The following is a 25302-nucleotide window of genomic DNA, read 5'->3' on the forward strand; positions in this document are numbered from 1 at the left end:
AAACGGGGAAAAAAGTCCCTAACCATTTCCAAAAATGCAGCAGCTGAAAAAAGCGTGGATGTGAACGTGTCCCATAGGAAATAAATGAACTGTTGTGCGTTTCTGCAAAACGCACTAAACGCATAGGTGTGAACCTAGCCTTAATCAGTAAACCAATTGTGCTTTTCTTAAAAAAAAAAAAAAAAAAAAAAAAAAAAAACATTTTAGATTGCATACTCCTTGATAAAAATTTGAGCCTATCTCTCTAAGCTGGTCCTGTGTTCAGTATTTCAATATGCCCAACACATTGTAGCAATTTTTGATTGTGAAAATCTTGTATTATGAAGTGCAGAGACTTGGGGAAATTTTAAAGAAAACCTGTACTGAGACACATGATGGGCTCTTGGACACGGGCTGGTAGGGCCTGTTCCGCATAATTTCAGCACATTTTCTGCGCCAGGGCAGCGCACAGACTGTCATTGACATGATTGGCTGTTTTCCTATGTACAGCTGTGCTATTTTCTATTATTTATTTTTTTGGTACATGCTGTTCTCCTGAATATGCTAGCACCTCCCCATATATACAAGCACAGCGACTCGCAGCCATTCATGTCTTCAGCAGGCTATACACGGCATCTGCGCTGCCCTGGCAGAGGAATTATTTCTAATATAGTCATGTTAATCATCTTTTAGGCCTGGTTCACACCTATGCATTTTTTTTTGGTGTGTTTTTAGTTTTTGCAGAAACACGCTACAGTCCATTTAATATGGTTTCCTATGGATGTAGTTCACATCTGTGCATTTATGGAAAAGGCCAGGGACTTTTTTCAGGTTTTTGGTTCCATAGACTGAAATGGATCAAAAGCGTGTATTGAAAAACTCAACCTGCATAGGTGGGAATCAGGCCTTAAAAACTACTTAAGGACCAGACCTATTTTTTACATTTGGTGTTTACAAGTTAACCACTTCCCGACCGCCGCACGACTATGTACGTCCTAAGTTTGAACGGGGATATCGTTGTTATGGCAGCAGCTAGCTGCCATAACCCCGGTATCCCCGTTTTCGTGCGGCGGCCGGCTTTCAGATAAAAGTGGTCCCTGCGGCGGATTCGCCGCGAGATCACTTTTATCGGTGCCGGGAGAGGGGGCCCCCCCCTCCCGCCGCGATCCGGTGCCCTCCGCCGCTTACCGGAGCCGTCGGTAGCGGCGGAGACGATCGCGTCTTGTGCCGTGGTGTGTCTGGAGACGAGTGAGGCCAAGATAGCGCTCACTCGTCTCCATGACACTGCTGGGCGGAAGCGACGTCAAAACGTCACTTCCGTCCACGCCTCTTAAAGGCATATTTTTTCAAATGTAATTTTTCTAAATGACTTTTTTTTTTTTTTTTATTGCATTTTAGTGTAAATATAAGATCTGAGGTCTTTTTGACCCCAGATCTCATATTTAAGAGGTCCTGCCATGCTTTTTTCTATTACAAGGGATGTTTACATCCCTTGTAATAGGAATAAAAGTGACACAATTTTTTTTTTTTTTTAAACAGTGTAAAAATAAATAAAATATTGTAAAATAAATAATAAAAAAAAAAAAAAAAATTTTTTTAAACCCCCCTGTCCCGACGAGCTCGCGCGCAGAAGCGAACGCATACGCGAGTAGTGCCTGCATATGAAAACGGTGGTCAAACCACACATGTGAGGTATCGCCGCGACCGGTAGAGCGAGAGCAAGAATTCTAGCCCTAGACCTCCTCTGTAGCGCAAAATATGCAACCTGTAGAATTTTTTAAACGTCGCCTATGGAGATTTTTGAGGGTAAAAGTTTGACGCCATTCCACGAGCGGGCGCAATTTTCAAGCGTGACATGTTGGGTATCAATTTACTTGGCGTAACATTATATTTCATAATATAAAAAAAAATTGGGATAACTTTACTGTTGTTTTATTTTTTTATTCAAAAAAGTGAATTTTTTCCAAAAAAAGTGCGCTTATAAGACCGCTGCGCAAATACGGTGCAAAAAAAAAGTATTGCAATGACCGCCATTGTATTCTCTAGGGTGTTAGAAGAAAAAGAAAAAATAAGATGATTCGCGCTATATGAATAGTGAATGTGTGGCCAAATGGTCACACCGACAGTGAATGCATAAACCAAAAGTGCAGCAATATATCACAATTAGTGCAAACAAACATATAGATTTCCCAGGAGCGAAGATGGAAATGTCGCTGTACATCTAACAGGACGAGCTATCTGTGGTCATCTGGCCGGTGCCACAGTTTGTTCTTCCATTGATGATGCTGATTGTCTTATTTACATGTGAGTGTTTACACATTTTTTTTACAATAAATCGTTATCTGATTTACACTATGGGAGCCCTCCCTTTCTTTTCTCCTATGATGACATCACTTTGCTGAGGGCTGAGCCCCCTTCCTGTGGACCCATCCATCTCCACTCCAGCATTTGATGCCTTTTTCCAGTTTCCATTTCCATCTTCGCTCCTGGGAAATCCGGACCGCTAGGATCTCATAAGCCCTTTTGGACCCTCTGTAACGGGGGGTCATGGGGTTCTGGTAAGCGGCCAGGCTCTTATTATTGGTGGCGGTCCCACACATCTGAGGCTCCATGTGGTGAAAGACCCGTGAATGCTATTTTACTCTTTTCCTTTTTGGTGCTTTTTCATGGACACTTTCTTATTATTCACAAGGATTTTTTAACACATTTGTTTGGACTTTATTTTTTATATGTTTGTTTGCACTAATTGTGATATATTGCTGCACTTTTGGTTTATGCATTCACTGTCGGTGTGACCATTTGGCCACACATTCACTATTCATATAGCGCGAATCATCTTATTTTTTCTTGTTTATGTTATGTGTTTGTGTCACATTTTAGATATCGCTGCTTTGTTATTATATTTTAGACACTTTGAAGCGCAATTAATTTCCCCCCTTTTTTTCTGTTAGAAGAAAAACCATATATAATGTTTGGGGGTTCTAAGTAATTTTCTAGCAGAAAAACCTGTTTTAAACATGTAAACACCTAAAATCCAAAACGAGGCTGGTCCTTAATTGATTAAAATCATTTTTTTTTTGCTAGAAAATCACTTGGATTTAATTTTTTTCAGACACCCTAGAGAATAAAATGGCAGTCGTTGCAATACTTTGTCACACTGTATTTGCGCAGAGGCCTTACAAACGCAATTTTTTTTTTTTTTGAAAAAAAATCTTTTTAATAAAAAAATAAGAAAAGCGTAAAGCCCAATGTTTTTTATATTAGGAAAGATAATGTTATGCCGAGTAAATTGATACCCAGCATGTCATGCTTCAAAATTGCACCCGCTCGTGGAATGACGACAAACTTTGACACCTAAAAATTTCCATAGGCGACGTTTAAAAATTTCTACAGGTTACCAGTTTTGCGTTACAGAGGAGGTCTTTTGCTAGAAGTATTGATCTCGTTCGAATGATTGCGGCGATACCTCACATGTGTTTTTTAATTTTAATTTTTACCCTGTCCCTTTTTAACAATTTTTTTTTTTGGATCACTCTTATTCTTATTACAAAGAATGTAAACACCCCTTGTAATAGCATTACAGGACCTCTTTAATGTGAGATCTGGGGTCAAAAAGACTTCAGATCTCAAATTTACACTTAAAGCGGAGTTCCACCCATAACTGGAACTTCCGCTGGTCAGACACCCCCCCCCCCCGCGCTCCAGTACCATATTTCAGGGGGGAGCAGATACCTGTCAAATCCAGGTATCTGCTCCCACTTCCAGGGAAAGATCGACATGTGCAGCGAAGTAGGTAACGTCCGTCCCCTTCTCTCCCCCCCGCTGCCTTCTGGGAGACAGGTCCCAGAAGACAGCAGGGACCATTCAGAAAGCGTGACTCACGCATGCGCAGTAGTTAACAGGCTTCACTACCTGTTTCCCTAGTAATGATGCCGGTAAGTGTCCTTCTATTAAAAATCAGCAGCTGCAGTATTTGTAGCTGCTGACTTAATTTTTTATTTTTTTTTTTACCCAGGTGGAACTTCAAATGCAATAAAGTTTTTGTTTTTTTTTTTTCAATAAAAACAATTGTCTCTTTAAGGCCATTGGGCGAAAGTGACATTTGACATCCAGCGGCATTGAGTCTAGTGGGAGGCCATCATTCCCTCACTCAACTTCCTGCCTCTCAGGTGAAAGGACCGGATCGTCTCCGCCAATAGCGATGGATCCGGTAAGCGGCGGAATCGACCTGGACGCAGCGGGAAGGGGCACCTCTCGAATCTGCAACAGAGACCACTTTTACCTGAAAGCGGATCACCCGCCGTTTCAGAAAATACCAGGGTTATGGCAGCTATCTATAGCGACAGCGGGTGGTCCGGAAGTGGTTAAACTGCAAAGTGCTAAAGAATACACCGAACTAAAACTTGTCACTGCTACACTCAGAAACGCCAAATACACATGCTCAAAGTGATTTTCAAATAATATAGTTGTGCTGTATCTTTAAATCAATTGTGCATGAGAAAATATAGCGAGATCTTATACTGGTTTATATTACCACATCTAGTGTTACTTAAGATTTATATAATCAAAAAAATCATAAAACAAAATACTCAAGTGGGTTCCACCACCGTTACAACAATGCACTCAAATAAAGTCCATATTACAAGTACATATGAGCCTTGTGTGTTTGTATAACCATGGTAGGGGTTGCTGAATGTTGTGGTTAACCTATCTCTCTGCCTCACATCCATCTCTCAATCACTCAGACATAGAACAGTTCATAAGCTTTGTTTTTTTTTTGTTTTTTTTTTTTTATTGAGGGGATATAACTTGGATGGGAAATGATAAGTTATGGGATGCCCAGGAAGATCCAGTGCAGTTTGCTTGGAACTTCTATATACGCTCCAGTCTTCTCTCCAGCACAAACTCTTAAGACCTCTTATCCTTCACTCCTCCAGCACTTCACTTGCTGCATAATGTTACTACTCCAGCACCTCACTTTCTGCAAACTGTTACTCCAAACTAGCTAGCACCTCATTGTTAGGCCTGACACTAATTTAGTCAGGCCTCAGTGAACTGCCTTTTGCGGGCAGGGACCTCAGGCCCCTGTGGTGTAGAAATAGTTCAGGTGCTAACTGTCCTCTATTCAGCTACCAGCCTCAGATAGCTCTCTTCAGGTCCTGCCAGCCTGGCTGTAATGACCTATTTCCACTGCCCTTCCCACAGTCCTCTCTTCTGGTTCTACACTCATCTCAAACTGCAATATCCTGTGCTTCACTCACCTGCCCTCCAGGCTGCGGCCCCATGTCTTCACTGGAGATTCTTAGCAGTGTTCTCTTCCGCTGTCCTCTCCTTGCTCTCTCATGTGCCTCCAAGGATCTCTTCCTTCCTCCTGGATGCATCCAAGCTCTGGCCCAGGTTTAACCCCCCCCCCAGACGGGGGAACTCCCCCCCCCCCCCCCCCCCCAGACGGGGGAACTCCCCCCCCCCCCCCCCAGACGGGGGAACTCCCCGTGGGCCCCAACAGCCTCCACACACTCTCACTCCAGCTCTTCCACCTGACAACTCCTCCCAAACTGGGTTGACCCTAGGTATTTAAGGAGGCCTGCCCCCTGACAATCCAAGTTGGGGATTGGTCAAGGCTATTCAAGATACCCCAGGCAGCTCCACCTCTCCTCTCCTCCTTTTTTTCAAGCACCTTCTAGAAAGAAGAGGGAGGTGACAGTGATGCTACCTGCATGTCACCCAGGCATACCTTGCCCTGAGCCACTCCCAGACCATAATGAAAACAAACAGGCCTAACCACCAGCTAGGCCTGCCTAAATTTTCCTGCTCTCCAGAAAAATCTTCACTGTAGCACCTATTTAACTAGAGGGTGCTACATCCGTATGAAGCTTATTTCTATATAGTGAATACCACCACTGTGATATGCAGTCTGTTACCATATTGTTGGATCCCAAATTATAGGTGGTTTGGATCGCGCTCTGTATTAGGGGTCTGAATCCCCAATCATGGAAAAACACAGGGCACTCCAGCAAGGACCATGGCAGCGGGATGACTTTTAAGTTAGTCACAGGGTACACCACCAGAGACTCGGCACCGTTGCCTCTCTGCCATGCATGTTTGGTCCAATGCAAAATTATGTGCTTTCACCAAGAATACACACTATGCTAATGTCTGGTACCCATGATGCACTGTCCTGAAAAGTTAGTGATACAGTCATTATGCAAAAAACAGCGTCACCAACCCAAATCCACCAATCAGAAGCACTCTTCTTCCCAGTTTTTCAATAGTTATGCTCTATCCCGCTGCTATCCAATCCTGTTTGTGAAGTTCACATGGTGACCCTATTTTCCATCCGTCTGGCGGATCTCCCCATAGAGGAGAGTGGGGCTCTGACAGGTCTGTCTCTGCACAGTGAGAGGAGACAGACCTGTCATCCACCTGCTCAGCGGGGATTAGCGGAACAATCCCCCATTGAGCAAGCGGACAAGCCCGTGTAAAGGGACCCTTATGCAGAAAGAGTAGTCAGAAGTTGGCATCTAACCATTTAGTTTGATAGTTAGGCAACTTGTTTTTATGAAAAGATCATCCAATTAGGTGTCAATTTATTAAAACTGAAGAGTGCAAAATCTGGTGCAGCTCTGCAAAGAAACCAATCGGCTGCCAGGTTTTATTGTCAAAGCCTAATTGAACAAGCTGAAGTTAGAAGCTGATTGGCTACCATACACAGCTGCACCAGATTTTGCACTTGCCAGTTTTAGTAAATCAGCCCCCAAAAAATATAGTTTATCTGAAACTATCAAAAATTGGTTTCTTTTTTTCTAGAATTGTTTGAGATATTTAAATTTGTGGATTAATTACCAGATTGAAATGGACAACTGGACAAAAAAAACAAGAAGTTTGCTGCATGACAACGGACAAGGCATTGCATTTTACTTCTGTGCCTAATGCAGTATGTTGTCCTTTTAAGCGCTTGTTTTAGATCTATGTATGATACCTGCACTTTGATTTGTAGCGGTTATGGCTATTCATGATAACACCTCAAACAGATGTGAATTTAGTGTCCTTGTTATCTGTATTCCCAAGTAATGAATATATCAGTTGTAGAAGTACACTAGTTTTATTCATTCGTTCCTTTAATTGTCTGTTAATAGGGGGATGGGAGTGGCTTTCCACACAGAACCTTTCAAAAGTGGAGCCTGCGTGATTACTGAGCACATTACTCATTCTAGATTAGTTATTAAGTTGAGCCTAAATTATAATTTCCCAAATATTGCCACTGCAGCAAATGGCTCATTAAATGCAGACTTTGTGATAAATAGCTTTTCTGTTCAAAAATATCAGGGGGATGAGAAAAAAAGGCTGTGTTGCATATTTTACTAGTTTGAGTGATGCAATACATATTAGGTTGAATAGTTTGAGTTCTCTTGGCAGTGAATGCTTGATCAGCATCACAATTTGTACCTTGATCGTAGTGGGGGTTACAGGAACAGCTAAGAATCACAGTTCATGAGAGTTAATGTATGGAAGCATTTTAATATACTGTCTGCTAAAAAGGGCACTACAGCTAAAGCTCGGTACACACCAGCCGAAGTTGAACCATTTAGCAGAATCTGGCAGACTTTTTTGTTAAATTTGTGTCTTTGTCTGTCGGGCTGCAAGCGCTAATCATTGAATTTTGGTGGGAGCGGAATAGGGAGTGAATATGTATTCCCGGCTTAACCAGTTCTCACCTGGCCTATAGCAGATTGTCGCCCGGACAGGACTCCAGACAGCAGACATTTACAGAGTGCAGCTTATTGGTGCCGTCTCATCGGTGCCCAACAGTGCAAAAGAAAAATGACTTATTTGCAAAATTCTATAAGGCCTGTGCGCCAATGAGTGTGGTCGTGGGCACAAGAGCCAGAACAGGGACGTGCGTGTATGTAAACACACAAATCCCTGTTCTGTGAGGAGAGAGCTCGTGTTCCTACTAGCTAGGAACAACGATCTGTCATCTCCTCTAGTCACTCCCATCCCCCACAATAAGGACACACACGAGGGAACACAGTTAACCCCTTGATCGCCCCTTAGTATTAACCCCTTCCCTGCCAGTGAGTGACATTTGCACAGTAATCAGTGCATTTTTATAGCACTGATCGCTGTATAATTGTCAATGGTCCCAAAAATGGGTCAGAAGTGTCCGATCTGTTCGCCATCATTTCGCAGTCCTGATAAAAAACACTGATCACCGCCATTACTAGTAAAAAAAAAAATAATAAAAATACCATAAATCTTTCCCCTGTTTTGTAGACACTATAACTTTTGCGCAAACCAATCAATATCCGCTTATTGCGATTTTTATTACCAAAAATATGTAGAAGAATATCGGCCTAAACTGAGGCAAAAATTAGCTTTTTTTAAAAAAAAAAAAATGGGCATATTATAGCAAAATGTACAAAATATTGTGTTTTTTTTTTTTTGTTTGTTTTTTTGTTTTGTTTATAGCGCAAAAAATAAAAAGCGCAGAGATGATCAAATACCACCAAAAGACAGCTCTCTTTGTGGGAAAAAAAGGACATCAATTTTGTTCGGGTACAACGTCGCACGACAGCACAATTGTCAGTTAAAGCGACGCAGTGCCACATAGCAAAAAATGGACTGGTTCATTGAGCAGCCAAATCTTCCTGGGCTGAAGTGGTTAAAGGGTAACTCCACTTCTGTGGGGGGAAAAAGTGCAAATAAAAAAAATATATATATATATATATAGCATATTCAATTGCAGCACAAGTCATATTATAATTGAACGTTATTAAAAATTACCTTTCCTTTTCAATCTGCAGCGCTGTAATTTTATGCCCCCCAGAAACATAATTTCCTGCTTGTGTGATTGGCTCACTGATTTTCCCAGAAATCTGTATTAAGATACAAGTCAGATTTCAGGCATCCCCTGCAACAAAAATGTCATTTTTAGTGAGATACTCCCAATAGGAAATTACGTCTCGGCCTAGGTTCACACTGTAGCGATTTGGCATGCGATTGGACATCAAATCGGTGGCTATTGCCGGCAATGGCACCGTCCGTATCAGTGCGACGCCGACTTTGCGGTGCTGCACCGATTCCCAAAAGTAGTTTCTTTACTACTTTTGGCAACTTTGGGGTGCGATTTGTATAGACATCTGTGCAGCACCACGCACAGATGTCTCTGAAATTGCCCCTGAAGATGGGACTGACATGTCAGTGTGAACCTAGGCTAAAGGGACCCAGCTATTTTTCTCATTAGAGCCCTGCAGGTGCACAGCTGGTTGATAATTATGAAACCACTCCCATGAGATACACTTTCCACATGAACACAGAGAAACATACTGGGATTTCTTCAGATAACAAAAGGTAGGAATCTGAAACAAAGTTTGTTAAAATCCTTGTACATAGATCACCCCGAGGGGAATGTTTTTTTTTTTCTCAACAAAAATGGAGTTACGCTTTAAATTAAGGTGATCTTTTTTCCATGTGTGTGTTAAAAAAAAAAGAGGAAAATGGCTTTATCTTCCCTTTTTACATGCAATAAATACATTTAGGAAATATGAAAAAAATAAATCAATGTTTATCAGAGGCATGTAAAAAAAAGTATTTTCTTTAACTAAATTTTAAAAAAGGTTGATAATAAAAATGCACATCCTAATAGTACTTTGCAACCAATATGGATGATCAACTAGGTAACTATCAGATTGTGTTTATACTTTTGAACAAACTTATTTAAAGTCCACAGGCCATTTTGTTAACATTTCTGTTGCGTATCCAATCTCAGCAATGTCTGTTTATATCTCAGCTATTTACTCTAATTTGCTACTGCTCATTCTTCATTCAAAGCGATTAAATGGAGGTGAGTGGTGCTTTTAGTGGCAGGCATTCTGGTGTAAAGGAAAGCTTGTGAGGTCCACATTGTTCCTTAAGTGGTTCCTTTTGCAGTACATAATTTGTACTATTTCCTTTTTATATTCACTTCTGTGAGCACATGTAGAAGCGTGATGGGGCAGCTCTGCTTTCCATCGTACAGAAATATCGCAGGATACTGTTGATGCACCCACCTTAAGAAAGTGCACTTAACCGCTGGTTAAATGCTTGTGTCGCAGTGTAGAGCCTTAACCCACTACTGGCTCCTCGCCAGCATAATACCGTTAAATAATGGAAGTAATCTAGCCAAAGCTTTTCCTTTTTACTGCAAACCTTGGACTTTCTAAAGCTAGAAGTGGATGTTCTCTACTTCTCTAATGGAAAGGTCCATGTTGTTTTGAATTAACTTAAACAGAAAATAAGTGCAGCTTTCTAAGGATATTATATGTTCCTTACATAAGTATCTTTCAGAGCATCCCCTCCTCCTTCGCTCTTAGTAATGGCAATGCGATTCTAGTTGTAAATTTTATATTGATATGTGTTTACACAGATACGTCTTAAAAATTGGTATTGATTGGAGTTAAGTTTATGTGATTGAAACTGTCTTATATTTGTAGCTTAAAAGGAAAATATAGCCTGTTTCTTTAATCTAATGAGATTTATTTTCCTTTTTTTTTTTTTTTTTTTTTTTTAAATCCTGTTCTTTCTGTTGTGTCCAGAAGACCGCTACTGACTAGTAAATGTAAGAATTGTGTGGATTAGGAAACAAACACATCTTTTCACATATACCAGCAAAGAGCAAAGCATGCCCTTTGCTTGAATGGATACGTTGTAATAGTGTATGTATTCATTAATTTTTTTTTTTGTTTTTTAATAAATGCAGGGATTACCTGAATCTCTCCTATTAAGAGAAAAGAAAATCAATGTCTTTAAAATAAAATCAAGGAATACCTGAACCCCTCCTAATTGTAGCCTCCTGTTATACCCATGTGTAGCAGCACTCTCCCAAAAAAGTATTACTTGGAGCAAATCAGAACCTTTCTTGCATTGCATCAATTAGTAGTTAAACCACTTCAGCTTTGGAAGATTTTACCCTCTTCATAACCAGGCCATTTTTTGCTATTTGGCACTGCGCTATTTTAACTGACAATTGCTCCGTCATGCAGTGCTGAACCCAAACAAAATTTATGTCCTTTTTTTTTTTCACACAAAAAAAGGTTTCTTTTGGTGGTATTTGGTCTTTTTTTTTTTTTTTTTTTTTTTTTTTTCCAAGAAACATTTTGAAAACAATATTTTTTTACTTTGTTTTAAAACATATCCAATAAAAATAGATAACATTTCTTCATTTTGGCCAAATGTATTCTGTTACATGTCTTTGGTAAACAAAATTCCAATAAATGTATAATTGGTTTATGCCATGTTATAGCGTCTACAAACTATGTTGCGTGTGTGTATATATACTGTAATTTTTTATTATGTTTTAAACTACTAATGGTGGTTATCAGTGACTTAGAAAGGGACTGCAATAGTGCAGCAGGCAGTCTTTCACTAACTGACACTGAGCGGGAACTGACTGCCAGTGACATCACCGGTGACACCAGACTCCCGCTATGTACAATCACAGCAGGTGTTGGCAAGGGGCCTTAAACCAGGGAGCTACATACCAGTACATCACTTTGCCTGTGTGGGCCACCCGTCCACAGTACATTGCGGGCAGTCCCTAAGTGGTTAAACATGCTTGCTTCAGACACCCCCCTTCCAACCAATGCCACACATGCATACACACACACACTCACTGCCATTTTCAGCACAGATTCCCCTTGCTGTAAAGTAATTGCATCTGTCATTGGTTTCTAGGGGACTTGCGATCCTTGCAAACAATCTCGTGTTTCCCCCAGCATTCACAGGTGGCCTGAACTTCTCCATCCAGCCGTGCTCCCACTAGGGATGAGCTTAGAGTTGAGTGTGTGTGTGTATGTATAGATATATACAGGGCTCAAAATTTCAAGTCCTGAGCCACTAGCCAGGCCTTAAGAGTTACTCACCACCAGTTGCCCCACCAGCCCTAAGTCCGCCCCTAAACACGCCCTGGTAAATTATCTCATGAAATTACACTGTTACATTTTTTTAAGCAAAATTAAGTTCCAAAAATAAATAACAACTTTAAAACTTTAAAAATATTAACATAAAGCATATCAGTACCCATCAAATGCAGCCTCGCTGTGCCCATCAAATGCAGCTTGTCACACGGTGTTTGCTCAGCAGTTTTTCAAATGCAATTTTTTGGGGGAGAAAATACACTTTAGTGAATTTTATTGCACAAAGACACAATCTAATACCCAATTGTTTGGTAAAATATATAAAAGATGATTTTACGGCAAGTAAATACCTAACATGTCACGCTCGTAGAATGACACCAAACTATAGTGCTGAAAAATCTCATCTCTTCATAAGCCTTTACAGGTTACCAGTTTGATGGTATTTATTACTTTCGCTATAACTTTTATGGCGATACCTCACATGGGTGGTGTGAACACTGAGCAGAAGCTTCTTTTGGGGGCAACAAACACTCATTGGACAGTCCATTGAAGTAAATGGGCTACCTTATGCATGACTTGTGGAGTCGCGTGTATATCACCCTCACAAAATTGCAAGTGGGAACACAAGTTCCCACTACACAATATGTGAATGGGGCTTCAACCTCCATTTAAAGCTCTAGACTAAATATTGACATGGTAAAGGTTTTCATTTTTACATGTGTGTCAGTGTTGCCAGAGACTTCCCCTAATGGACACTATTATCCTATGAGGCAGCTTTTCTCAACCAGGGTACCCAGGCACCTTGGGCTTTCTTTGCAAAATGCCTAAAAAGAGCCCAGAAATGTATACAAACCAGCAGGTGGCTCAAGCCTGCCTTTTAGTTACACAAAGCCGCAGGATTTTATTGTGCACCATTTCTACCTTCCAGCCACCGGCGTCTTAACAACCAGTGATGTCATCGGTGTTGATAAGAAGGTTGTTGCTCGCCTGCACAGCATCCTTGTTTGACCCTGCTCCTCTCCGTCAACACTGGGGTCACATTAGCTGACTGAGGGAGAGGAGAAACACTGGCATACTAGTCAGTTCTAGTGTGCAAAAGTGTTTTTGCTTTGGAAGAATAAATTGCCACTAATGCAAAGAAAACAACTGTGATTTCATACTGTGCTAAAACAAACAAATATGCATGTAATTGAAAATAAATGTCCACATACCACCACCAAACAAATAATGAAAAGTGACAATGGTGGGTACTGCAGTGATTACCAGTTGGGTCCTGGAAACATCAAGCAAGTGTACATATTTGCCAGCACACCATGGATCGACAACTTCCGTCCAAAGGTATCTTTTAATGAAAGAGATCACAAAGATAAATGTGACGTTTCGGAGCCACACAGGGCCCCTTCGTCAGGAATGTGATAAAGTGCAACAGTGTCAAAGCAGAATATAAATACATCAGCCACCAATCAGAACATCTAAAAAATTAGAAAATGGTAACACCCCCACCCTGTGACGTCAATATGACGTCAGAATCCTGCCAGAACGCATAAGAAACTAACAGGCATCAAAGTAACTCAAATCAGGCAGGGGCAATAAAACTCTAATATTGCAGAATACAGCACACATGTCTGGCGTCGGTGTGTATGCACTAGATCGGGCACATCAACCAGATGCGCACAATCAAAACAAGCAGCCACTAGGACCCAGCGGTCACGTTACTATTCAGGAGTCCCGGCCTCCAATCACAGCGTACCGTACATGCGCAAATCGCTCATGGCAACAGGATGATGGGAGGATGCCTATTTGTGGGGCCACCATCATCACGGAAACCCGTGACACAGCACCGCATTAGGTATACCACAGTGCAGGAGAAAGTTCAACTGTGTAGGAGCAAGGCTAAGGAAAAGCGAACAAAGGAAGAGTGATACAAGAGATAAGAGGGCATGAGATCAAAGAGGAGATAAGTAAAACAAAAATAGAAGAAGAAATGGCAAAAGGGGGGAAAAAAGAAAGGAAAAAAGCACCAAGGGAAAAAAGATAAAGCACAACAGACAGAAACAGTGGGGGAAAAAAAGGAAGAAATGGAAAAATAAGTGGAAGAAGGACAAACTGTAAATGGAAAGAAGGGGGAAAAAAAGGGGGGAAGAGAAGAAAAGGAAAATGGAAACAAGAAAAAGGTGGAGCAGGAAGAAATGACAAGAAAAACCAAGGAAAATAAAGTAAAAGAATAAAAATGAAAATATGAAAAAAATGGAAATAAACAAAAATAAATATACTGTAATAAATATAAAATAAAAATAAATATTGAAAAATATATAAATGAAAAATAAACAAATAGAAATAACAAATTAAAATAAAATTAAAATGAATAAAAAAAGAACACGAGTAACTAAAAATAAATAAACATACGGCCGAAAAAAGAGAAACCCAAGCGACTAGCTCCTATGTGAAGCACCTACGCTCAAACCATAAACCATGGGGTAAGCTTAAAGTTGTATCAAATTTGAAATGGTTTAATGTGCAAGCCAATAGTAGACAAATTGTCACATTCAGCTCTTAAAGTATTTGGGAATATATTGAAAAAAAGTAAGTATTCTTAATCTATCGGCTCCCCTAAGCGAATATTACAGGGTGTACAAACAAGAAAAGAAAAACGAAGAATAGATATACTACATGATATGTACCATACCCGATAAAGCACTGCCCAGACTAGACATCAATCGGAATTATACAGGTGTCACATCATTGTGTATATCATGGTCAAATATGCCAAGGAAAAAATATATAAAAATGAAGAGATTATTATCTGTCAGTGTAACATGTGAGAGATAGATTAGTGTTGAGACCACTAGGCTGTACCGTGCCTAATGTGTGTATCCAGTATGCCTCACGACGGAGAAGTAACCGGTCTCGATCACCCACCGCCGTGGTAGCTTGACTTGTTCGATCCCCATTCCACGTAGCTCATGGATTTGGTGCTTAGATGTCACAAAGTATTGCTACGGGTTTGTTAGGGTCAGCCTGTTTGCCCTTTTCAGTTTTGGCCAAGGCTACCCTAATGTCGCTTTTGTGCTTCTGAAATAGTTTTTTAAATGGGCTAACCATTTTTCCCACATATGTCAATGTGCAGGGGCATTTCAAAATACACAAAAATGTACACACAAAAATCTGTGTTGCAATTAAAATACTCTTTTATCAGATACTGATTACCCCTATGCGGATGTGAAAAATGCTTGTGAAATGTGAAAAAACAAGTGAATTGCACACTTTACATTCATAACAACCCATTTTCTGAGATATCTTAGGTGGAATTTTGGCATATTTATGTCTGGGATCTGCCTGTACCAAATGGTCACGCAGTGTCCTTCCACGTTTATATGCTATTATAGGTTTGGTCCTGATAGTGGGTCCTAAGGACCTGTCGGATTGTAAAATGTTCGTTACGGTCTGCTGCTCGTTTAATCATACCTGATTCCTGGTTGAATGTGTAAATAAACAATGGACTAGCAACAGGGCTAGGGGTCTTGGTGTGATCAGACAAGGCTTTATCAAGGGCACGATCAAGTACCAAAGTGGGGTACCCACATTCCAAAAACTTGTGATACATTATCTCAAGTTGCTTCCTTTTGTCCTTTTCATTTGAACAGATGCGTAAAACCCTTAGAAATTGTGAAATGGGCAGGTTCTTATGCAGATGTGCACTATGGAAATGAAGCAGTATGTTTGTCAGTGGGTTTGGTGTACAGAGATGTAGTCATGTATTGTGATAAATACGTCAAGAAATGAAATCCGATTGTACAAAAACTCGGGCTTGAACACTATTCCTGGGAAAATACTGTTCAGGAAGTCAACGAACGCAGTGAAGTCATCCTTACTACCTGTCCAAATCAGAAAAATATCATCAATGTAACCTCATCCATTTCTTTACATGCGTGGGTGCGTACCAGGCGACGTCACTTCCACCATTCGTTGGAACGCAGGTGGAACGTGGACGGCTTCCCTGCCATTTTCAATGAGCGTGATTTTATCTTCTTTTCTCTAAGTGCAACTTGTAGCTTTTATGTAATACATTTTTTTTAATGGTACTGCACTATGAGGAGCCCTGTTCTTTCTTCTTGATCTTGATATATCTTGTACCATATCCACGAGGGTGATCGCACAATTTCCTGAGCAGTTGTGCTGGAGACTTGTCTGCTTATGCTGGTTTTGACTACCTGTCATGGGTGTCAATTCCCTCTGGTGAGTAGGATATTTGCCTAGAGGCTGGTGGAATCAACAGCACGTTTTGAAGACGCAATAAGTTTTATTTGAAGATTAAGAAGCGTCCATTGTCACTGTTGTTTGGTGGTGGTTTATGGACTTTTTTTTTTCAATTACATGCATATTTGTTTGTTTTAGCGTGGTGTGAAATCAGTTGTTTTCTTTGCATTATTGAGGCCTTGAGCTTTACTACCTGCTGCTCGTATTATTTTATATATTTTTATTCTTGTCACATTGCACTGTGTGTATGTGTGTGTGTGTGTGTGTGTGTGTGTGTGTGTGTATATATATATATATATATATATGTGTGTGTGTGTGTGTGTATGTATATATGTGTGTATATATATATATATATATATATATATATATTACTACCTTTTGATATCGCATTTCCAGGGTGCGCAGGCTGAAGGGGTTGTAGATCCCTTCCCTTTTTTTCAAATCGCCTCTAATGTTGGATGTCCTACGTGTTTCGACGCTGCCGCATTATGTAAAACTATTTTAAAGAGTGCCTTGACTAAAAAAAAAAAAGGTTGTGAAATGCTCTAAGGTACTACATTGGCAAACCTCTCATCATATTGCTGTATACATCCATTGATCACATGCAGATTTAAATAATTTACTATTTTTGTTTTTCAACTTGATGTTTTCAGTTGTAAGGTTTATTTTTTGTGAATGAGTAAACTGTGCAGTGTCTGTCTCTGGCTTTCCTGTAAATGGGCCCATAGTCACCCCTTCACTTTTGAATTTGCAAATACTTCATGGTCAACAGAATCCAGTGAGAACATAGGGAAGGAATTGACAACATCTTGTTCTTGAAACTGAATGTATACTGTATTTATAGTGAGATTTATCAGTCAAAGAATTTTTATTTCTACAAACTCTGTCCTGAGAGCCCTGCCTCGCATCATAGACGTTTGGGCAATGCCACCTTTTCTGTTACAATTTAGAAATACCCTGCTGACACAATCCTGTTCCCAGTCTGGTGACGGGACAGTGAAGGTGCAGCAGTAGACTGGTGACATCATGCCTCTGCTCCTAATGCTTGCTCCTGTTTCGCTTGTTGCATAAAAATATATTCATTCTCAGTTCACATCTATGTGGTGTGGAAAATGCAGCAATCCGGAGTGACCATACCCATGCAGTCTGATTCCAGTGCAGCAAAAAAGATAACTGCACCTTTTTTGTGCAGTACGAATTCAGCCTATACGAAAGACGGCAACAGCGCGGTCGGCTAGTTCTGGGTGGACGTCATTCCAGAATGTTGCGCCCACGCGCCCCCTGGGGCGCGCACCCGGGAACATCTGTGACAGCCGGGTCCTGAGGACCCGGCGCATCATGGATCACGGTAAATAGCCGCTGATCACGGCCATTTACCACGTGATCGCTCCGTCAAATGACGGAACGATCACTTGTAAACCGGCGTCACGTCATGACGCCGGTTCCTCCCTCCCCTCTCTGTACCGATCGGTACAGTGAGAGGGGGAGAGATGGCAGCAGCGCTGTGGGCTGGATGTTTAGTGCCCACAGCGCTGCTCAATGTAAATAATGGCAATACACTGCAACACTGTGCAATACTCTGCAACACTGTGCAATACTCTGCAACACTGTGCAATACTCTGCAACACTGTGCAATACTCTGCAACACTGTGCAATACTCTGCAACACTGTGCAATACTCTGCAACACTGTGCAATACTCTGCAACACTGCAAAACTCTGCCAATACTCGCCACTACTCTACCAATACTCCCCAATACTCTGCCATAAATTTTAACAGAAACAAAGAATTTTTTTTTTTTATCGAATTTTCAGTCTTTTTTGATTTATAGCGCAAAAAAATTAAAAACCCAGCGGTGATTAAATACCACCAAAAGAAAGCTCTATTTGTGTGAAAAAAAGGACAAAAATTTCATATGGGTACAGTGTTGCATGACTGAGTAATTGTCATTCAAAATGTGAAAGCACCAAAAGCTGAAAATTGGTCTGGTTAGGAAGGGGGTTTAAGTGCTCAGTTGTCAAGTGGTTAAATAAATTAAAACTGCATTATATAATATTCTTTTAAAATTATTCCACCTTAAGTTCAGCCTTAATGTACACCCGTTATGAGAGGAATATTGAAACTGCTATTGCTGGTTTCCTTTTAGAAAATGCTTGTTGCCTGTCTGTCTCAGCTGCAGTACTTCTGGGTCCGATTTTTAGGAAGCAAAGCGCTTTATCTTCTATACTATTTTCTTTTTCTTTCTACATTACTTTTCACTTTAAATGGAAGTTGCCTAATTTGATATAACCCTTATACAGGGTCTATTAAAAAGAAAATGTATAGAAAATGTATTAAAGTGTTTGTTTTTTAACTACAGATAAACATAATAGTAGACCTATTTGCAAAGTGCTTTTTCTGTTATGTTTCTTGCGCAGTAGTAAAGCGCTGTGATTGTGCTTTACTGTTTCTCTAGGCTAGTATAAGTCTATGACTAGAACTCTTGTAATTACTTACTGCTGCCTTTTAAGTAGGCATGCTTTTTCACTTTATTAATATTGTTTGTGGTCAAATATTTAATTGTGACGTTTAGAAAAATAAAATCCGCAATAATGCTTCTCCTATGCGTTTTTGTATGCAGGTTCCAATGGCGCGAGCCAGCATTCTATGGCTTATCGGAGAATATTGTGAGCGAGTGCCTAAAATTGCACCTGATGTTCTTCGGAAGACTGCAAAAACCTTCACTAATGAAGATGACCTTGTCAAGCTGCAGATATTAAACCTTGCCACTAAGCTTTACTTAACCAATTCCAAGCAGGTAAAGCCAGTTGAGTACAGTCTGTCACCATAACCTAAGCTTTTCAGTTGTGAACACTGAAGGGACTGTGAGGGACTGAAAAACGTATCTACTCTCTAATTAAATATATTTTTCAATGTTGATGCCCCTTATGCTACTGTTGATGTAAGCTTTTTAGCAAGAAGCATTAACCACTTAAGGACCGGGCCTCTTTTTTAGATGTGTTGTTTACAAGTTAAAAACTGTTTTTTTTTGCTAGAAAATTACGTAGAATCCCCGAACATACATTTTTTTATAACAAACTAGAGAAAAAAAGGCGGTCGTTGCAATACTTTCTGTCACACCGTATTTGCGCAACGATCTTACAAGCACACTTTTTTTTTTTCTTTAAAATACACTCTTTTGAATTAAAAAAAATAAGACAGCAGTAAAGTTAGCCCATTTTTTTTTTTTAAATTGTGAAAGATAATGTTACTCCGAGTAAATTGATACCCAACATATCATGCTTCAAAATTGCGCCCGCTCGTGGAATGGCGACAAACTTTTACCCTTAAAAATCTCCATAGGCGATATTTATAAAATTCTACAGGTTGCATGTTTTGCGTTTACAGAGGATGTCTAGGGCTAGAATTATTGCTCTTGCTCTACCAATCGCAGCGATTCCATTTTCATATGCGGGCCCTACTCACGTATGCATTCGCTTCTGCACGCGAGCTCGGCGGGATGTGGCGCGTTTAAATTTTTTTTCTTATTTATTTTACCTTTTATTTTTTATTTTTACACTGTTTTAAAAAAAAAAAAAATTGTCACTTTTATTCCTATTACAAGGAATGTAAACATCCCTTGTAATAGAAAAAAAGCATGACAGGACCTCCTAAATATGAGATCTGGGCTCAAAAAGACCTCAGATCTCATATTTACACTAAAATGCAATAATAAAAAAAAAAATTGTCATTTAACCACTTCAGGGACCGCCCACTGTATATATACACCGGCACTTTAAAAATGGATATCTCGGTAGCGGCAGCAGCTGCTGCCATAACCGAGATATCCATCTCTTCGGTGGGCTTTCCGGTTTCCAATAATGGTGGTCTCTGCGGTGGATGAGCCGCAAGATCACAGGTATCGGCGACAGGAGAGTGCCCCTCCCGCCGCTCTCCCGTGCCCTCTGCCGCTTACCGAAGCTGTCGGTAGCGGCGGAGGCGATTGGGTTCTCTTCCTAGCTGGGTATGTATACGAGTGAGGGCAAGATGGCCCCCACCCGTCTCATACCATAGCAGGGCGGAAGCGACATCAAAACGTCACTTCCACCCATGCGTCTTAAAGGGACTTTTTTTTTTTTGTCATTTTTTCAAATGACAACATTCATGCTTTTTTTCTATTACAAGGGATGTTTACATTCCTTGTAATAGGAATAAAAGTGACCCAAGTTTTTTTTTTTTTTTTTAAAGTTTTAAAATCAATAAAAAAAAGTAAAATAAATAAGGAAAAAAAATTTAACGCGCCCCGTCCCGCCGAGCTTGCGTGCAGAAGCAAACGCATACACAAACATGAGTAGCGCCCACATATGAAAACGAAGTTCAAACCACAAAGTGAGGTATCACCGCGATCGTTAGAGCAAGAGCAATAATTCTAGCCCTAGACCTCCCCTGTAACTCAAAACATGCAACCTGTAGAATTTTTAAACTTTGCATATGGAGATTTTTAAGGATAAAAGTTTGTCGCCATTCCGCGAGCAGGTGCAATTTTGAAGCGTGACATGTTGGCTATCAATTTACTCGGCATAGCACAATATAAAAAAAAATTGGGCCAACTTTACTGATGTCTTATTTTTTAATTCAAAAATAGGGGTGCTTGTAAGACCGCAGCGCAAATATGGTGTGACAGAAAGTATTGCAACGACCCCCATTTTATTCTTTAGGGTGTTCGAAAAATATATATATGTTTGGGGGTTCTAAGTAATTTTCTAGAAAAAAACAAATTATTTTAACTTGTAAACAACTAGTTTGAAAAATAGGCCCAGTCTTAAACTGGTTAAGGCTTTATTCACCTGGTGATCTGGCCAGTAACACACCACCTGTATTGGCATGCCCCCACTCTTGATGGAGGGGCACAGCAGACAACAGCATTGTTAATCTGGGGTCGGGGGTAGTTGTGAACTAGCAGATTTTAATAAACTATTGTATTTGAGTTAAATAACTTTTTTCAGGACATATTAGGTCTTCATTTGAGCTTAAAGGTTAATTGATCTCTCCTGATTTTTTTTTTTTTTTTTTTATTTATAATTTTTCATAATCAAAGATTTTTTTTTATATTTAAAGTTCTTAATACTGTATTTATTGGCGTATAACACTCTCTTTTTCACAATGAAAATCGGGTGCAAATAGCATGTGCGTGTTATACACCGATATTTCAATTTTAGCTGCCTCGGAGGGGACAGGGAGGGGAGCGAGACGAGCGCCGTCAGATTACATACAGTGAGAATCTCCTGTTTACTTGGCCTCTGTAATAGGAAGCCCTGTCTCCTGGGCCGCCATTGGACCACTGTTCTGTCTATCATAGGAGATTCTCACTGTATGTAATCTGTCGGCGCTCTGCCCGCCCCCTCCCTGTCCCCTTTAGGCTGCAGATGGGCATTGATCAGGCTGCACTGATGGCAATGGTGAGGCTGCTGCATTGATGGCAATCGTGAGGCTGCTGCATTGATAGCAATGGTGAGGTTGCTGCATTGATGACAATGGTGAGGCTACATTGATGAGGCTGCATTGATGGCACTTGTGAGGCTGCAGATGGGCATTGATCAGGCTGCATTGATGGCCATGGTGAGGCTGCAGATGGGCATGGACCTTATTTTGCTTCAAAGTTCCTTATTTAAAATTTAAGTTTTTTTTCCTGAAACTTCCCTCTTAAAATGAATGTGCGTGTTATACGCCTGTGCGTGTTATACGCCGATAAATACTGCAATTAAAGTTTTTGGCAAAATTAAGAAAAAACAGTATAGAAATACAAACAAGTCAAATCAGCCCACCTGCAGGAGAAACCCTCTGTCCAAATGGTATTAAAAGCAAAGCAAAAATACGTGGTTACGCTGGAAAGTATCTCAAAGGTTAAGGGAAATGGACCAGAATAGATCCGCTTACTGCAATAGGGTTTCCTACCACATAATCCTGATTTTTTTTTTTTTTTTTTAAGCAAAACTGGCCCAAGATAGTAGAAAAATGTATCTTTCTGTTTATTGCCTCTACCATGACTTGCCACCAAACAAAATTCCAAAACAAATTTTGCTCCTGAAAATCGCAGCGGTACAACATATGTATATGTTTGTTGTTGGTACCCACAGTAGGGCCCAGAGACAATCGTGCACATTTTGCTTTTTTTTTCTTCCCTAAGACACACAGACACTAATACTACATTAATTGAAAAACATATATATTTTTTATTCCTACCAAACAGCACAAACCAGTAGTGTATTTAAGTTTTGTGCTGCTCTAGACCTCACTAAACTCATGCACCCCCTAATTTAAATATGACCCCCCCCCCCAGCGCAAAGCGCTGACCTAGGCCTGAGCCCTGTCAGCCTAGGACAAGACACATGGCACAAACACAGACGGGCACAAATGTGACCCCACAAAAGAAGACTCCCTTCAGTGTGTATGTGCGTGCCGGGAATGTGTTTAATGACCATATATTTGTGTGTCAAAGCTTATCATGTATACCTTTTGTTAGAGTCATGCACATCATAATGCGGTGTCTTTAAGCGTTATGCAGTTTTCTGGAAACGTTTGGGCTCTGTTTGTAAAGCATTAACTCCGTTAACGCATCTTAACACCCCTTTACTTGTGCATGTTTCCAAACGCTTGTTTTGGCTGAAGTAGCACAAGTACTTGTGCAAATGCTTAGTATCGGTATTGGTGCAACGCTAACTTTTAGGGCTCCACATAGCTGAAATATACCCACTTTAATATGTTAGAAATCAGTATTAGGCTGCCTGTTGTTCAATCTAAATGGGCGTTTATGTAATGTCAAGCCTACGACAATATGAAAATCTCCTTAATATTGTGGAATTATAGCAGGTTTACCAGTTGAGAGACCTTTCCTCTCATTTTGATTACATGTAATTCTTAAATGTGCTACAAGCATTTTTCTTCCTCCGTTCAGTACAGCAAGTATATGAATTTGCTTCATTAGTTAAAATAACCACATTTCACGGTCTGCACTTGTTTGTTCCAGGCGTTTGCATCTTGTTTTGTGCAGCATATACATACTTACCCACTGAATGTGTTGTGACTACTCTTAACAAACATTTATGCATTTTCAGATGCATCTAATTTAGAACATAATGGTAAAATTTGGTTTCCTGTACGCTATTATAAAAATGATCTCAATTCTGTTTTTAATGTAGCATATTCAACAGGCGAATTAAGAAATGATGGAAAATCCGCCATAAAACTGGCTGTTACCTAAATAAATAAATGAACAATATTACTGGAGGCTATAAGCAGTCTTTTATCTCAGTTTTTAGAGGGCATCAGCAGCTTGCTTTTATGAAAAAGTAACAGCTAAATGCACTGCAAATAATTTGCAGTAATCCAGTCCTGTGATTCATGGGTCTCCTTTAATGGGTTGTAATTCAGAGAAAAGTAACAGAGTGCGGAGCGAGTGCATGGACCTTAGCTGAACAGGGACGCTATTTCTTCATGAAACAGGCCTTGGATGGTACGTTTTGCCAGCCCCCCTAAGACCTGCAGAGGTTCTGATGCCCTGCATATTTTCTTAATTAAGTTTTGAGTGCCATGTTTTTTGTTGTATTTCCACATTCATTATTCTCACGTAGACCATTCAGTGGGTTTGCCATATATGATTATTTTTTAATGATGAATTCTTTCCACTTCGGCAGTTTAATAATCTAGCACATGGCTGCTCGCCTGTAGTTAGCATTCACCTCCCAGCTCAGTAAAGGACATGTGCGTTGGCTCCGATATACCATTTACAGCTTTAGAAATGTCTTCTCCCTGTGGGTTGACATTTGTTTGTCTTAACCATTCACTTTTATTACCTCCTATAAATATGTTTGCGGATGGTAATCAATAATCATAAATAACCCATCTTCCTTTTGTGTTGTCTTTAACCCTTGACAGACTAAACTGCTCACACAGTACATATTAAATCTTGGCAAATACGATCAGAATTATGATATCCGGGACCGCACGCGGTTTGTAAGGCAGCTTATTGTTCCAAATGAGAAGAGTGGGGCTTTGAGTAAATATGCCAAGAGGATATTTTTAGCCCAGAAGCCAGCTCCTGTGCTTGAATCTCCTTTCAAAGGTACATGAAACATACTTCTTTTTCAATGTGAATAATGCTGGCTACATATAGTCAGATTGTTAGGTTATCAAAGTTTATTAACAATGAAGATCAGCCTCTGCAATCCTATTGACTACAGACTAGACAGTAGTGGGTAAGTCTTGTTCATTGGACAGATCAAAATCTAGCTGTATGTGTCCAGCCATAGCTAAATGTTATGTATTCCATCATGCATTAAACATGTGCTAGGGTCAGTCTGATTAAACCAGCAATGTCTTTGTGACCCCATCTTAAACTTTACCTTATTTATATTGTTTAAGGGGGATTATCAGAAAATGGTGGTAATCAGTTTGGACCAGTGGTCTCCAAACTGCGGCCCGTGGGCCACATGTGGCCCTTTGCTTGCCTTTATCCGGCCCTTGAGGTGCAATTCCATCCACTAACACCAGTGATGGAGCACTATTCCTCCCCTGAATACCAATAATAGAGCACCATTTCTCCTGCTGATATCAACAATGAGGCACTATTCCTCCCACTAGAACCAATGATGGAGCACTATTCCTCCCACTAAAACCAATGAGGAGGCACTGTTTACTTCTATTGATGCCAAGGTGATTTCAATTTCCACTGGCCACAGTCTGGCCCCCCTAAAGCCTGAAGGACAGGTAACTGGATTTTTGTTTAGAAAGTTTAAAGACCCCTGGTTTAGGCCATAGAAGAGGACCCTTCTCACAGAGCAAACTTTTTTTCTGAACTGTGGATGTTAATATGGCCCACACAATGTAACCTTCTAGTCTAGCACAACCAATGAATAGTAGTTAGTCATATCCAGTTTCAGTGTATACATCCTAAAATAATTTCCAATATGCCTGTGAAGGTTCTCATTCATCCAGTTCAGTGCATGTTCAGTAGTAGGTAGCACAATTACCCTAATCCAATGTGATTGTCCATGAATAGAATGGGCGGTATGAAAGTTGTGGAACTTAGGTGTTTAACACCATCTGTCTTCCACAGATGGTGATTTTACAACAGTTCACACCTTGAGCCATGTAAATCAAAGGATTCATATCTATGTAGACTTTTGGGCACCATG

The 25302-nt window shown here is 40.2% G+C and overlaps 1 protein-coding gene across 2 annotated transcripts in view; it reads left to right on the plus strand.

Annotated features, from left to right (window-relative positions):
• The window catches only part of AP3B1 (adaptor related protein complex 3 subunit beta 1), a 524279-nt gene that overhangs the window by 290062 nt on the left and 208915 nt on the right, over positions 1-25302 (plus strand). For both annotated transcript variants that reach the window (XM_073623849.1, XM_073623855.1), the window contains exons 15-16: positions 18750-18926; positions 24044-24230. In XM_073623849.1, the coding sequence (XP_073479950.1) occupies positions 18750-18926; positions 24044-24230 (364 nt within the window). The remainder of the gene's footprint in view (positions 1-18749; positions 18927-24043; positions 24231-25302) is intronic.

Source organism: Aquarana catesbeiana, linkage group LG01 (genome assembly GCF_042186555.1).
Source record: "Aquarana catesbeiana isolate 2022-GZ linkage group LG01, ASM4218655v1, whole genome shotgun sequence".
Lineage (NCBI taxonomy): Eukaryota > Metazoa > Chordata > Amphibia > Anura > Ranidae > Aquarana > Aquarana catesbeiana.